Raw genomic sequence first — 16,367 nt, forward strand, 5'->3', positions numbered from 1 at the left:
ATAACCAAGATCACGTGACAAGTCATAGTACTATGGCCATCACTATTATTTTGATGATTTATATATAACAGGCAAGCAAAAATATTAATATTTTATGTACGTTTGTAAAAAAAAAATGTCCTGGTTTTATCGATTTTGAGTTCGAGTTGTTTTTTGGCATTTGTTGGTATTCTATTTTTATTTTTTTTACAAAAACGTAACAAAAGAAAACAGCAAAAAATGACATGTTTACAGCTAGCAGACGTCTAAGCGTCTGATAAATTATGTATGACTAGTGACTGGGCGACGAAACAAAGATGTCCGTCGCCCAGTCCAGCGCTGTAGGTTCGGATACGTTAGAAAGCCGACCAATGTATAGGAGTCAGAATTAAGGACTTTTATTGTATCCATTTCTTAACTTTGGAACTTTATATTTATCTTTTCTATCCTTTATTATACAACTTCTTACATGGCCTTTTTGTAGTTGCACATCTTTCTCTTGATACGTTTGTCCATTCTCTATCGTTACCGCAATTTTGAGACATTATATTCGTAATGATTTATTCATGGTACAATTCTTCCACATTCCATCTTTCTCATTAGTTTCGAATTTACAGATTGCATTCAGGTCGAGAGTTTGAGACTTTTTTGTACTGTATACACCCACTGTTAAGTTATTTTCTTGCCAAATTTATGTATTAATCTTTATTCCTACGGATTCAGTTAATATAGATCGTGGGCATCTTTAAGGAATTAGAAAATTGTAAAATTCTTTTAAGTAATATAGCAGAACAATTTGATAACATAACAAAATCGTGATCGGTAGCTCCGTGTATATTTTCGCCGAGTTAAAAATCAAGACGTCCAGGGATCGAATCCTCGTTGCAAATATGGCTTTGAGAAAAGGGATATAATAATAACAAAGATATAAATCTTTCGAACATAATGCTTTGCTATAGCAAAAAGAAAAAAAAGAACTCTTTGCGAAGAATTCTGAACAAATAGGAACTCTTCTTCGCTGGAGATACAACACTAAGAGATGTAACTCTCCACCTTAAGGCCATGTATATAACGTTTATGCAATCACAATTTACGCCTGAACTTCTGTTTAGTCATAGGAAATGACGTAGTTTCCTAAAGAGATTTTCTGACATTTATAGTAGTGTTAACACGACCGACTCAACCACGGGGACTGAGAGGGAATACCGGATCACCTGTATCATCTTTCATATTGACAACTTAGGAAATGAATAAGTGATTTTTTTCTAGTCAGAGGTTGCTCTCCCTCGAGTTTCCGTCTATGTTCGGACAAAAACAATTCCAGGAACGATTGTAATCAATGTGAAAACAAGGATTGCTTTTTACATGGATATTGTTTACTTAAAACCACCTCTCAGCCGGAAATACATAAAACGTAGCCCATGATATGTCCCCATTACAAGTGTGAATGTCTTTATGAGTCCGGTTACGAACAACGCGTGGGAGTGTTTCATTGGTGACTGAAACGTCCATACATGTAGGTATATAAAACGGCATGAATTTAAGATATAACGAAAGTTATACCCGTAAACTTTATCCAAGATATAACGAATTCTTACTGGTATATCCGTAAACTTTCGTTTTATCTTGGATACATGCGGGTTTATATACCGTTGAACGTTCGGTACATTTGTGTATAAACTCACATGTATCCGGGATATACCGAAAGTTCCCGGGTATATAAACCCACATGTATCCAGGAAATACCGAACGTTCACGGGCATATACACCCACATGTATACGTACCCAGGTATATACAAATGTACATATATGTACCAAGGTATTCATGGGTATATATCCAAATATATATATTCAGGTTCATGCGTATGTACCCGATGTTCATATCAAGCTAAAGCTAGTCGAAATGTTCAGTCGGTGCATTCGATTAGCGTCACATGCTATTAGTGTCTGCCGACCAAAGAGCGATTGTACGGGTGCATTCGAGCAGAAAAATGTGTCAGTCAACTTGAAGTTTTGAAGCGTACAGGGTATAACTATACCTAAGTTGGTGCTATATTTTTTTATTTTTTTTTTAGATCTGTCTGGGTGGGCAGGATTTGGTATATAGCTTGATATTCTGCAAATGCTATGCATTGTGAAGCCGTTTGACCAATAACAAATATTCGAGTGTTTAACCATTCTTCATTAAGCAAAACATGTAAAGCCATGTTTTACTGTAGAATTTAAAATCATCATTTGAGGTTGACGAAATCTTAACTTTAAAAAATGCGATTTATGAAAATATTTTACGTATTTCCTTTCATGTCTGAGAATATCAAAAGAATCCTAAATTAAAGTTGTTTTCGCGATTTATTATCAAGAGCATAACATTTTGTCCATTTTTGTCTATACTCCTGTTATATTAAGTTTGTGCCTAACAAAAGGTGTATTTCTCTGAGAAAAAAGTTAGATAGGTTATTTATATAGCTAAAAAATATATAAAACATAAAAAGCCCACACAAAAAATAAATATTACTGAGGTTGTTTGAAACGTTTGATTGAAGCACAACTTACTAACTTTAAACCTTACTTTTTCATGAGCAGCATATTTTTCATGAATCTTTTACAATAAAATCCCCCCAGTGGTGTGAGCAGTTATACAGTACATTATAAATTCCAAAATGGTTCCGGACCTCTGTTTCCGTCCCATAAAAACACGGAGACGATCGGAGGTGACGAGACTGACATTGTAAAACACTGACAGTCGACAGACGTGAAAACGCCCTTAATGGGGAAAAACGCATCATGGAACCGTGTCATAAATATCACATATTGTATATAAAGCTTCGTCCACGATCTTCATAATTGTCAAGTGTACAAGGCAGAGGCGGGTGGGACTTACATATATCATTTTTAGAGTAACATTTTTTGTTTAATTAAGCAGGAAAGGCAAGGTTTGGCGCAATATAATACTTCGTATACTAAAAACTATTGCAAAGCATCTACATCAAACAGATTTTTTCGCTCTACATGTACGTACAAATATCGAACAACTTTTCATACATGGGAAAGAAGGCCAGTACGTACATTGGAAAAAATCAATATTCAAAAACACAGAAAACAAAAATGTATATGAAAGGCAAGTTCGGAAGGAAGCCGTGCCCAATATGTCTTTTTTACTTATGTATGTAATGGTGAGGTACCGAGGTCTCACATTTGAGTCATAATTTAACAGACGGCTAAATGTATAGTTACATATGTATACATGCTAAACATTTTATTGATCATACACGAGGATCGGCGCACTGGATTTGTCTTACAACTATACCGCCATGGTTCGATTCCAGGCATGGCACTGTATGGTCATCCCTAGAAGACTAAAACCCGAGAGCCTTAAGGGTCCCTGTCACACTGAAGTGTGTTTTTTCCTATCTACAGTGACTTCCCCTTAACTTCCGTTTGGGTAACACTGAAGCAGGGTTGGGCCACGATAACTTTGATATCAGGTATCGCAATCAGTTAGAGCGATGGTATAACAATCTGAAGTTCAGGGTTCGATTCCCGGTCTAGCCATACTGAATTTCCACACTGTTATAATTTGTTTATTTCATCTTTATTATTTTACATAAAAGTCCCGTAAGGAATGGTTTTCTTTTCAGAACTATATGGTCATGCCGGATAAAATAATTTTCAGTGCGTGCATGGTTACAATTTTTGGCAGTGGGACGGGGATCTTTAAAACCCGTCGAAGACACAACCCGTACATGTAGGTCCCGTCTGGGACTCAAAGCATAGGTTTCATTGACATCTCCAGATTTAGTCCTAATTCCAAAACAATTAGAGACATGATCGGGTAATTGACAAGAAGAAATAAGTTTCTGTATAAACGACCCTCTTCTTGGGAGTTTAATATTGTAAAACAGTACTCGTACTTTTTTCAAATTTCAAACAATTTAAATGTGATATCGTATGTATGGATTGTTGAAAACAATACATATTTATTCGAATAAACATCATATTAAGATAAAATAAAATAAAACTTCTTTTATCCGAATGTTAATAATCTTCGATTACCAGACGCAAAACAAAGACGTTTGGCAAATGGACAGAGTAAAAATATTTCAGACAAAGTTTTTTTTTATTGTTAATACTAGCCCAAAGAAACAGTTATCATTTTTAAATGCAGAGTGATAGCAACTTTGATTTAGAAATATAATAAAATTACAATACACATTCATTACTTTAAGTATTATTCGAGAAAATTATTTTCAAAGTTCTTATTCCGGAAAATAGTATAACCAGGCAATGGCTATTCTACATTTATATAATAAAAGTCTGCAATTTTATCAAACATTTCTTTCCTCCGTTTAGGGTAACCCGCCCACACCACCAAACATACTGTATCTGTGCTTAAATAATGCATCGTCTCTAGCAGATCTAAGTGACCTATCCAAAATGCCGCGTCTGCGGGATTCTATTTCCCGTAATACATTATTTTCTCCTGTCGATGATAGCCCCTCCCCACCCTCGAAATACCGTGTCTATCCTCCGACTCCTGTTAACACAATGGCGGTATAAATGTCCAATAGTCGTCCATTCCAGTTACAGGCACGATGGCGTACAGCTGAGAGGCGAGACAACGCGATACCGAATGTCACAGAGAAACAATTTTGAAGACATAAAATGGTCCTAAATTTCTCTGATCGAAGGAGAGACATGCTAAGAGTCTTTTCCTTTTTCAATTACTCATACAAATTGTGTAGTTAGGGCGGGACGCAGTCAGATACAAAAGGTTCTCAACTACCGCTATCCTGGCCATTGCTTCCTCAGTAGTCTTCAGGAATAATGTTGTTTAAGTTTTACCGGAATAAGTCACACGAAGTGAGCGCGCGGGTAAACTGGCTGGAACAACTAAATGCCAACATAGGATTTATCATTACGCCAACCAGCTTGTGTTCTCCCGAGTCTGTCACATTTATACTCTGAAAAACCATTAAGTTTGGAACTTAACCAATATCAAAACGGGGAAAAAAGGGTTTGGAGTTAAGGAGATTGATAGGGTACCGTATAAAATAGATCCAGTACTGTAAAAGAATAAAACCAAGTGATGAAAACGAATGAGCTGGTAGCACGCAGAGGAAGACTCGGTTAGGTTACGGAAACCCGACAGTTGCACCGTGTCTAGCGCAACATTTATGGAGGCCCGAGAGATGTATTTTGTGTAGACCTATGAAAGCCGTCATGTGTTTTATGTCGAGATAAATATTATTTTGCGTAGAGGGTTATTGTGGCCCGGCATATGTATAGTATCTATTTGTGTAGACCTATGGAAGACGTCATATGTATTTTATCTCGGACTAGATGTGATTGCGTGTGCAAATATATTGCCTAGAGTCATGCTTGAATGATTGGTTTAACGTCCGCTTCACTACCGAGTAGTTGGGTAATGAAGCGGACGTAAAACCGATCAATCAATCAATCAATCATTGATCTGGGCAAATTGAAGCCAAACGTTTTAATAGTGTCTAGGTAATGCATATGGTGGCTCTGCATCTGTATAGTGTTGTCTAGGTTCACTGTGGCCCTGCATATGTAAGTGTCTAGAATTATATACGTCTGGCATATACTGTGTCTAGAGTTATGGAGGCCCGGAATATGTATTGTGTCTTGAGTAAGGACAACCAAGCTTATTTATAGTGTCGAATAAAACAAGGATAACTCGTGCATACAATAACATATCTTAGTAACTGTTCAATAGACTAATTGAGATTGCGGTGGATTTTAACCGAATGAGACCACAAAGAACGATAAAATGATATTCTGTGAGGAATATATCTTTGTCAATTATTCATCTATACATGTATCTGCTTTGTCCTGTATGACATCATCATGTACTGTAGCTTAGTCTTTTTTCGTCTTATTGCGTTTCCCCTATTTGTCTAGCTTTGTCATGTTCATCCAGATTCGTCAACTATTGGTTAAGATTTCCCCCTGTTTGTCAAGCTTTGCCACGTTAGCCTAACTTTGTCATGTTTGTCTAGATTCGTCAACTATTGGTTAAGATCTCCCCCTGTTTGTCAAGCTTTGCCACGTTAGCCTAACTTTGTCATGTTTGTCTAGATTCGTCAACTATTGCTTAAGATTTCCCCCTGTTTGTCAAGCTTTGCTACGTTAGCCTAACTTTGTCATGTTTGTCTAGATTTGCCGACCGTTAGTAAAGCTTTGTCCCTGATAGTCCAGTTTTTGTCCATGTTAGTCTGGCTTTGCTACGTTAGCTTTACTTTGCCATGTTCGTCTAGATTTGCCGTCCGTTAATAAAGCTTTGTCAACTTTAGTCTAGCTTCGCCTGTCCCTATCTTCAGTCTCAACATCATTGTGTGTGCGATTATGTGTCCTGTGCTGCATATTTCCTGCATACGATTAAGTGTTTATTTTTGTGATGTGTACAAACCACATGTCTGATGGGCTAATGCATTCAAAAGACATGTAATTACGTGCCAAACCAGAGTGCATGCTTCTCAATGTAAAATGTTACAAAGGCATTATTCCAGGCTCCGACAAAAATCACAAGACAGTGCATACTACTACTAGTAACGTGCTTGAACAATGTACTAGATATGTGACAATACACGGCGCAGTCGTCGCCGTCACTGGACATGACAGAATGAGCGTGGAGGTTTTATTAACACGTTTTTAAACAAATACTTAATGTTACGGAAAAAATGAACAACAGTCCGAGATCATAGGACACACGTAACGAAAGTCCAAATATAATTTTCCAATGATACAAAAGGATATCCTTGAGTTTAATTCAAATAAAGTGAAATAATACCTAACAACACGCGCGTTCATACATTGTATGTACATGTTAGGTATGTAAACTCACATGCATGTATTGTTGGTTATACAATGTACGTGTAGTTTTGCCTCACTAAGAACTAATATAGTTTCGTGGTCTAAAAATACATGTATTATAAACGCCACGAAGTCGCCACCATTAGTTACAGGTACCATTTACGGTGTCGGACTAAATTTACACCCTAGTATCTGCTTCATTTGTCTTCAAAGACAACAAACGTTTCTTAGCCTCCTTTAGTTTATTCCTTAAGGGGAAAATAAAGTATAGGGGGGAAAATCAACAGTAAAGATATTCTTAGAAACCTTGCTGATTTTATATATCGGATACAAATAACGAAGCTGGCATTTTCCCTTTGTCTTTCATGTCTATATATGTGTCCCCTTCCTATAAATGACTATGTTGATATTTTCCCTTTGTTCTCAAGGCATATATATATATATAAAGGTCTCTTGTTTAGGAATGAATATGTTAACATTTCCTTTTTTGTTTTATAGGCCTAACGTGTGCCCTTACCAGGATGTTGAAATGAAGATGGTACGTCAGCCTTGTGCGCAGGCGTATACACGACTAATAAAAGTATGGAAGCCCAATTGTGGCTATAATGGAAACTGGTGTGTTGGGCACGAAAGAAGGTAAGACAATCGCAATTAACTAGTTATTCATGAGTATAAGGCATCAGGTCAAGATGGGATCTGCGTAAGTCCTTTTATATATACATAAAGGATATTCGATTGTTTTTCGTTGAATACCATTTATATTTCACATGTGAATCAGACTTCCTCAATATGTTCACGAGATTTCCAGCAGTGGGAGCACTGGTGAAAATATTGAAGAATCTTCTGCAGTGGTGAAATGGAAGTGATAATCAACTGGAAAACATTAAATATTTGTCATTTTTCTAAGAACTTAAAAAATATATATATTGCCCTGTGGCTAAAAGCTGGACTTCTTTCGAACGTCAGAATATCTTCACATTGTTGAACGAAACCTCAGCTAATGACGTCGTACTTTCATGACGTCAAAATCAAGGACAATGTCAAACAAGCACACTTCAACCTTTCTGATTGCTTAGAATTTTGTTTTGAAATCTGTATTTTCATTTGTTTAAATCCGAGTACTTGCTTGTCGTTCGATTGTGCTGAAGATGTAACAAGTTAACTCCCTCTGTATAGTAAGTTACCTTGTCATAGTTAAGGGACTTTGTGGGTCATATCAACGTCACCCAACATTTTCAGTCACGCGCCATATGTTCGTTTGATTACAAAGGTGCTAGAGGTCATGAGGTTCACATCAATTAGGTTTACTTGAGCAAAACAGCTATCATGGTAGATATGACCGAAATGTGCAGAGCACGTGTAGGCATCGACACGTAACGAGAATAATGATGAGCAATGTTTTTTCTCCGTCGTTGATGAGTGTCAACACTCGAATACTGTATATACTGAGTGTTCTCCCACCATTCGGAAAGGATCATCATTGCATCTTCAATCGGACGACGAAGCAAACACACAAGTCTATGTATCAATTCAAAGATGCATCTATAAGTATACATTCCTACACTATGTTTCAAACACAATTACTATGGGTTTTGAAATTGTGTGATGGACAGATCGGCCAAGTGTCTCTTATACATCCATAAATTAAAATCACAAGGAATTTATTTGAAATGCTTTTGTCTAATACGGGGAGAATATCATTGTTCACCTCTCCAAACTCTTCATTAAGAAATTGCTCACAAACTACTCTTTTTCCACAATTCTGTTTTCGGCACATTTTCGTACTCGGAACACCTCGGTCGAATATCTACGGTTAGATCGATTAAAATCGTTTCGCAGTGTTCAGTTGTAGTGAATTGTTACAAATGTACAATGTACAAGCTGAACGGCTATAAATGTGTCACAATACGAATACAAATGAGTAGGTTTGGCGGGTTTACCTCACTTAACACGTGCCTCCCGCATCGCCACTCTTCTAGTCGTAATTAGGTTAGGACTGTTAGCGTTCGGAGGAAGGTGTTTAGAGGGGTGTAGCATGTCTATATACCAGTTCCACAAAACTGTAAAAACTAAACTTCAGAAGATGTACACTTTTACGTTTTCACCACGGAGATTGGGTCGATTACAGTTCAAATATCGCCGCAACCAATTAAACAAGGGACGTTTTACAAGTCTCGACGATTGAGAGCGCTTAAAATCTCTGTGTGCTGGTATGTGTTTGTTCGATTACTTGAATCGTGTTGGGTGACCTCCATCAAGACAGAGTCTTAACATTCACAGAATTACTACATGATCTATGATCGAACCATCGCTCGAGCGCACGTGACAAACATTATCATCTCACATGCTTATGCCATAAAAATTTAACAAATACAAGACAACATGCATTTATTCAGGTTTAGTGTATTGTGTCACGTATATGCCTGACAGGTGATTGGTGATCCAGGTAATCAGGGTGGACAACCGGAGGTGATTCAATTAACGCTAAGTGTGATTGTATTACTTGTTTCAAGCACGAAGCGCTATATAACTAATAATTCTTACCGTAAATTGTCACTTAATGTATTGACTTCAGCAGTGTTGTCCCTTTTCTCCTGTTATTTGGCAGGTTGGCCTTTGGTTTACAAACGTCTCCGTGTAAGTTCTGTTTCTTGTGTTGGACGAATCGGCTAACCGCTTAGTTATATCTTCAGTATGTTTTATACACACTACAATGAATAAACTTGAGAAATATTTTTGAGAAAAAGATAAGAAACGAATAGAAGAAAAATTGCAAACGTTTCATAGTTTGTGGTAAACGAAAATCAAAAACTATTTTTCTTCATGCTAATAAATTTTGTACTGGTGGCTAATTTTTTGAGAAATCATTGCAGCAAATGGATTTCTTCTTCAGTCGATATAGGACAGTGTATACACGAAGCTTCCTGTCACAAAATTATATATCGTTTTCAAAGCAAACTTGGTTGGTTTTATGCTGAATATACACAGTTTCATTAAAACTGTGATACGCATAGCGTATGTACTTTATGGTAAATGCGTAAGACATATGTCTTTTTGTAAACAGATACGTCAAAAGCGAGAACGAGAGTGCTCTGTAGTCCGTTCATATTAGACCGAGTAACCATATTGAATTTTGCAAAATCGTTATGTTATCGAGCAGTTTTTACGCTTTCCTACAACGGTATTATGCTCACAGCATTACCCAATTTCCGTCACGTGACTGGTCTAGAAAATACAATAGGTCTGTTGTCAGTAATCGCAAACAATCGAACTTATAACAAATGACTAAAAACAGAACTCAGGGACAAATTAAAAGTACAACAGCGTGAACTAAGGGGAGACTTAGCAAAATATGAAACGAACTACAGTAAAACAAAGTCAAAGCCGTTTTCTTCAAGAGGTTAAATAAATTAAATCACATGTGTCCCCCACCCCCACCCCACCCTCTGTTAATTTTGCGCTTCAATTTTATTGTTTGCTATGTTTCAATGCAGAGTAAGACATAGTGAAAGACTTAAGGTTTTAGCTCTTGGCAGGTGCAAGTTCCTGACTTTGACAAGAGACGCCATGACAGGCTCCACATCATGTGACTTAGCTAGATTGACAGAATTTACGAGATTTTTGAGGTTTAGAAAGAGGATAAGTTGAGCGCTAAACTTGAAAAAAAATCTGATCCCGAGGATTGAGATATCGCTGTCTACGTGGCACAAGAGTGATTGATAATTTGTCACCCATCCTCTCCAGCGTAAAAATACTCCCAGGTTGCATCATCAATAACGCAAAAAAAAGTATCGGGAGATGGTTACACCGCATAAAGTGATGACGCAATCCTATATCGAGGTGGTGACGTTTTAGAATAAAGGCGCGTGCGAGCTGTCCTAATCTAGGTCGATATAGACAGATTAATCGTTTTCACAGCAAATCTTGGAATGCATATGTGAAGTGTGGAAGGAAACGTTTACCTCTAATTTTGTCTCCGGGTGTTTTTGTAGAGGTTCTTGATGTAATTTCTTTGTCCTTAGTGTCTGATCTGTTTTCGTTGTTTTGTCTTTTTGGAGTAAACAATCTTTTGGGTTTTTTTCTGTACGTTGATGCTTTGGTATTTTTTTTAAAAGGAATATCGTTTGACTCCGTCAAAATAGGATTTTCCGGTTTCAATATCGTTAATTTAACCTCTTTATTGGATTTTTAATGGAAATGTAATTAGATTGTCAAATGATATAAGCGTTATGTGCAATGCTTGTGTCAATCAAAAACGAAGCTAATGTTGCGTCATTACTTCCGGTTACAACGCAACGGGCAATGAGAAGAGCAGCTTAGTCCCTGGTTATTTCGTTGTTTAACAAACTCTGCCTATACATGTATCTTGTATCATGTACGTTCAGTGTATCTGATATGCGCTACAGTATAGCAGTGACTCCCTTTCTATTGACGTTGACAAGACAAAAAATATGTTTGGCTTAAAGCTGCGTGTATTTCCTGCTTATTGTTTGAAAGCAGAAACGAAATGGAAAGCCATACAAAGTAACAAATCAATGATAGAATCCATTTCAACAGTCTGACTGTTTCTTTGACGATGTCAGAAATGTTCAAGTCCTTTAATTGATTTCGCACATACTGTGAACAAGACCGAGTTTTTTCGTTACATTCTCTTATCCTCCCGTTACCATTATTATCAGTTGAACTGCCGTGGGTTGGATTAAACAATCCTTGCTGTGGAGAAGTGCCTGGGGACCGATCGATGCCACGTAAAGTTTACTTGCTTAATTTATACACGCTACAATACTGCCTGTTTCTACCTCCGTCTGACAAAGGTCTGGCGGGCTCGTTCTAGTCACGTGACCAAACCTTGATTAACTAGAGTTCTTTTCTTCATGATGACGTCACAATTTTAAAACCACGATCGATCAAATGATTCGCNGCTTTTAACGTTTTTTTTTTTTTTTTTTTTTTTTTAAATTTAATATTAAAAGACTTTTAAACTGTACAAATTAAAGAATATGTTGCTTTCATTTATGGACCTGCCTCCCATCCAAGAGAGTGCCACTGAGAGATCCTCGTATAAGATCTTTTATGAATTGATTGATTGAACAGGTTTTTTTCATGAACTCTCCTGCACAAATCACGGGAATAATTGGATAGAAAGCGGTGTATTGCCTAAAACAAATATACACAAAATGCAATACCTTGTATACTTAAGATTGACGTAAAATATGTCCATTATATTTAACAACTCGAAATATTGCCTGGTATACTAAACGTACAATTATCCAGTACAATAACAGAATATTTTGTCCAGTATACACGCATAATTGAACATGACATTTCTTCCAGCAAACTTAACAAAGAAACATTTTGTTATGTTTACTTAACAACGATAGAAAACTTTTCCTTTGACACTTTTCCTGTACATTAAGAAATAATCATCGTTTTGGTAATGTATGGAGCTACACGCAGGTTCTGAGACAGACTTTTAAAGGGCATACCGCATAAGGACCGAACGCAAAGAACGATACCGCTCATAGAAGTTCAATCGAGATCACTTAAAAATTGACAAGAAATGATGGACTTGCGAAAGAGGGGAGCTGAGACAATGTCCTCTGGTCGATACCTCTTTACATCAGAGTACAAGTCAACAATAGCCTCATGGTGCCGCAACCAGGGAGCCGTTCGATAATCCCGCGCCAAACTCGACAATTAACCGGCCAACGCGATAAGGGGGAACGTAGGACCATAAAAAATGGCCAGTTGTCTTAACATGTGTGTTTACCTCTCTGAGTTGTATAAATCCAATATTTGTCTCCATTTACACTGCTGTTGAATCTTTAATACAAACTAAATTGGGTAGTAAATGACTGTCTAAACTACGGTGCCAAATATCTCGTGCAGCTAGGCGCGTTCGATTGGTATCTTCTATAATCCTATTTGGTTGCAGTTAGCGTGTAATCTTGAAAGAAACACATGTTTTATCCCTCTGTTACGTCCCCATGCCGTTCCATCCTAACCTAATTTCAAAATCATTACTAGAAATCTGTGCTTCTTTTGAATCCTCAGAAAATGCTTCTAGAAATGACACGACAGAATTTAAGAGGCCATTTAAAACCTACATGGCGGTAACTAGCTGTTACATTGTATTTGATGATACATGTTTACAATTGCCATAGCAACGAACGTGATATATTAAATTCCATCTACATCCGAAGCACGCTTTAAATTTCATCATGCTCGCGCCTAATATAAAGCATAGACAGAGGAAGACTAAATTGTCTATACAATAGTCATTAAAACTCTATATAAAAGTATATAATTAGTTTAAATTACATTGCATGTTCACTATATAAACCTACCAACGGGAGCGTTGGTCTTAATTCTTAGACATGGCTACTAAAATCTGACACGTGACATTGATCGTAACGCCATTTTCACTATATGGAATCAACAATTTGAAAACAAGGTTCATATATTGAAAACAAATCTAGTCCGCTTCGAAGAAAGACAAAGTTCGTATAGCTGTAAATCACTTGCTCAGAGGACTACAATTTTTGGGGTGCTGTTCCTCGGGTCCTATTATTGACAAAGCGAACACAAAACACAATAGTAACCGAATAATTTGTATTCTAGACAAATGACAACATTTTTGGAATGTCAAAATCTGTTATTTTAATTATCATACTGATGTAAACTCTCTCAGAGCTTACATCATACAGTTGTCTAGATAGAAATTCATTAGGTCATAGCTTGCATATTTGCCGTGTCTCTCGTACTTTAAAAGTGTATTGAGCGCAAACCATGAATACATAGTGGAAATCATTTACTGTAGTTATTTTTAAATTTGACGTAATTGATGTTCAAACGATACCGAATAATACTGAACACTGATGTTTGAATTTCTGAACAGTGATGAATAAAAACAATTGATGCTGAACAAGGTTTACGACGAGTTATATGCAAACAAACCTTTGAGCGTTGAACGATGAACCAATCATACTGAAATAAAGTGGTGAGCATGCAAGAAAGTTCATCGAAAGTGAAAAAAAATCCATTCAACGTTGAAAAATGAGCAAATAATACCGAAATTAAACACTACAGTAATCGTTAAAAGTTAACAGTGATACTAACAGTAAACTTTAAAGGTTAACAGTGATATTAACAGTAAACTTTAAAGGTTAACAGTGATATTAACAGTAAACATTGAACGGCTAACAGTGATATTACCAGTAAACGTTGAATGGTTAACAGTGATACTAACAGTAACCGTTGAATGGTTAACAGTGATATTAACAGTAATCGTTGAACGGTTAACAGTGATATTAACAGTAAACATTGAACGGTTAACAGTGATATTACCAGTAAACGTTGAATGGTTAACAGTGATATTAACAGTAATCGTTGAACGGTTAACAGTGATACTAACAGTAAACAGTGAACGGTTAACAGTGATACTAACAGTAAACTTTAAAGGTTAACAGTGATATTAACAGTAAACGTTGAATGGTTAACAGTGATATTAACAGTAAACGTTAAATGGTTAACAGTGATACTAACAGTAATCGTTGAACGGTTAACAGTGATAGTAACAGTAAACAGTGAACGGTTAACAGTGATACTAACAGTAAACGTTGAACATTGCAGAAATTTCGAACGATAATGAAAGTAAAAGTTGAACGTTGAACGATAGACAAGCGATGCTTTGAGCATTGAACTATGAACAAGCAAACTTTGAACACTGAACGTTCCAAAACCCAGACCGAAAGTAATAACTGAACGTTGGAAGATGCTCAAACAATAGTCAAACTACTTGCTTATTTTGCTACAGACTCTTGCAGAGTCATCTAACAGAACAACAGGAGGGTAATAAAAACGGAAGTCGCCAGATAATTTCGGAGAAAATCTGAGGGAATGAGAAATTCTAAATGTTCTGTATCGCGTGCGGTATTACATACGATTCCATTGTAAGTGTCTTTACCCCAACAACAGGCATATCTCCACCTATCTATCATTTGATAATCTTCGCGTGTCGCCGAGCTTGGATTAATGGAAGTACATGTAGTTTGATACAGATACAAAACTCTAGCGTTCGTGCATGAGTCGAGGATATGTGCCGGAATAAAGACGGTAATTATCCACATTCCTACCATTTGTTAGCGTTGCTTTTTCTGTTCATGGGTATGCCATATTTTGTATTGAGTTATGTATAATATCTAAAGACAGATGTAGATTTTGTTTAATGTCTATAAATGTCTACGAAAAATATGCCAGGAAAAGCAAATGTATTATACTTTGGCGGGCGAACGAACCAATCATACCCAGACAAGGAAAGCCGCGTGATTTCCTTTAGTGTGCACGAGACTGACAAGAGAATGGAACACTAAATAAGGAAATATTACATCGCAGTTCTCGGTGTCTCAGCCTCCTGCAAGACGCGGAAAACAAATCGAGTAACGTGCTCTCGTGCGAGCACGATTTCACGTCGTGTAAGGCCGGATTTAATTGTTATATACTTCGATGCCGGTATGAAATCTCTGCTTTTGTGTTAAAGCCATTTATACCCCTAAAAGTTGGAAGATTGTGTAAATCTCAACGCAGGTAAACCGTACATGGTGGAATCGATTAGATGCTAATAAAGAGCTTTGAGCACTAGATAGGACTCGAAATTACACCGATATGACTACTGACGTATTTGCATGAAAAACCGTTATCATTGTAATGAATGGAGACTTTAATCTGCTTTGCATCTGCTCGATATTGTTTCCAACGTACAAGTTATTGCTGTATACGTCTCCGAGATGAATACTTTAATTATACGGACGGGTATGTCCGTAGGAAACGCTCTTAAAATATTAACAATAAACGGAAAAGCAATTTGTGAGCGCACGAAAATGGTGACAATGGTTATAATTATCGTTAATAAAAATGTCGCAATCTGGGATTTTTTTTTAGACCTTTCAAGATATTTAAGGCGATATATCTTCACGTTAATACTGTAAACATGTATAGCGTGGTTTATTTTAACTTTTAAGTGGAAAAATACATCTTTGCGCAATATTGAATTTGCGGTTTCTCGATGCTCCAGTTTCACATGTTGCGGTTTTGGTTTTTTAGACCTTTTAATACATTTAAGGAGTCGCTTTTAAACAGTGGCAAAATTTTACGTAATATAACAAAATGTACAACTATAAACCGTAATACGTTCAGCTTCGCAAAGATTTTTCTCACTTCTGACCTTTAAAGCTAATGATATCATACTTGCAAAAAATATTTGATATGTAATTTGATAAAAGAAAATGTTAAAACGCCGCATTGTTGGTATTTTTTTTAAGATAGTTGATTTTTTATAAGACCACAAGCAAGGAAATTATATCACAATTTACCATGGAGCTTTTTAACATTCTCCAGAGCCCTTGTTCCATATGCAGTATATATTTAAAATATTTACATCGAAAAAAATCAACAAACAGTTGAAGGTTATTTTTGTGTATGTATATATTTAAAGTTGTATTAAGGTAACTAGATTGCCAGAAAAGTTAGACATTTTCTATATACAGAACGAATTT

The 16,367-nt window shown here is 36.5% G+C and overlaps 1 protein-coding gene across 5 annotated transcripts in view; it reads left to right on the forward strand.

Moving 5' to 3' along the window:
* The window catches only part of LOC110467125 (multiple epidermal growth factor-like domains protein 6), a 220,468-nt gene that overhangs the window by 34,217 nt on the left and 169,884 nt on the right, over positions 1–16,367 (forward strand). For all 5 annotated transcript variants that reach the window (XM_021524057.1, XM_021524056.1, XM_021524059.1 and 2 more), the window contains exon 2: positions 7,312–7,449. In XM_021524057.1, coding sequence (XP_021379732.1) covers positions 7,312–7,449 — 138 coding nt within the window. The remainder of the gene's footprint in view (positions 1–7,311; positions 7,450–16,367) is intronic.

Source organism: Mizuhopecten yessoensis, unplaced genomic scaffold (assembly GCF_002113885.1).
Source record: "Mizuhopecten yessoensis strain PY_sf001 unplaced genomic scaffold, ASM211388v2 scaffold11161, whole genome shotgun sequence".
In the NCBI taxonomy this organism is placed as follows: domain Eukaryota; kingdom Metazoa; phylum Mollusca; class Bivalvia; order Pectinida; family Pectinidae; genus Mizuhopecten; species Mizuhopecten yessoensis.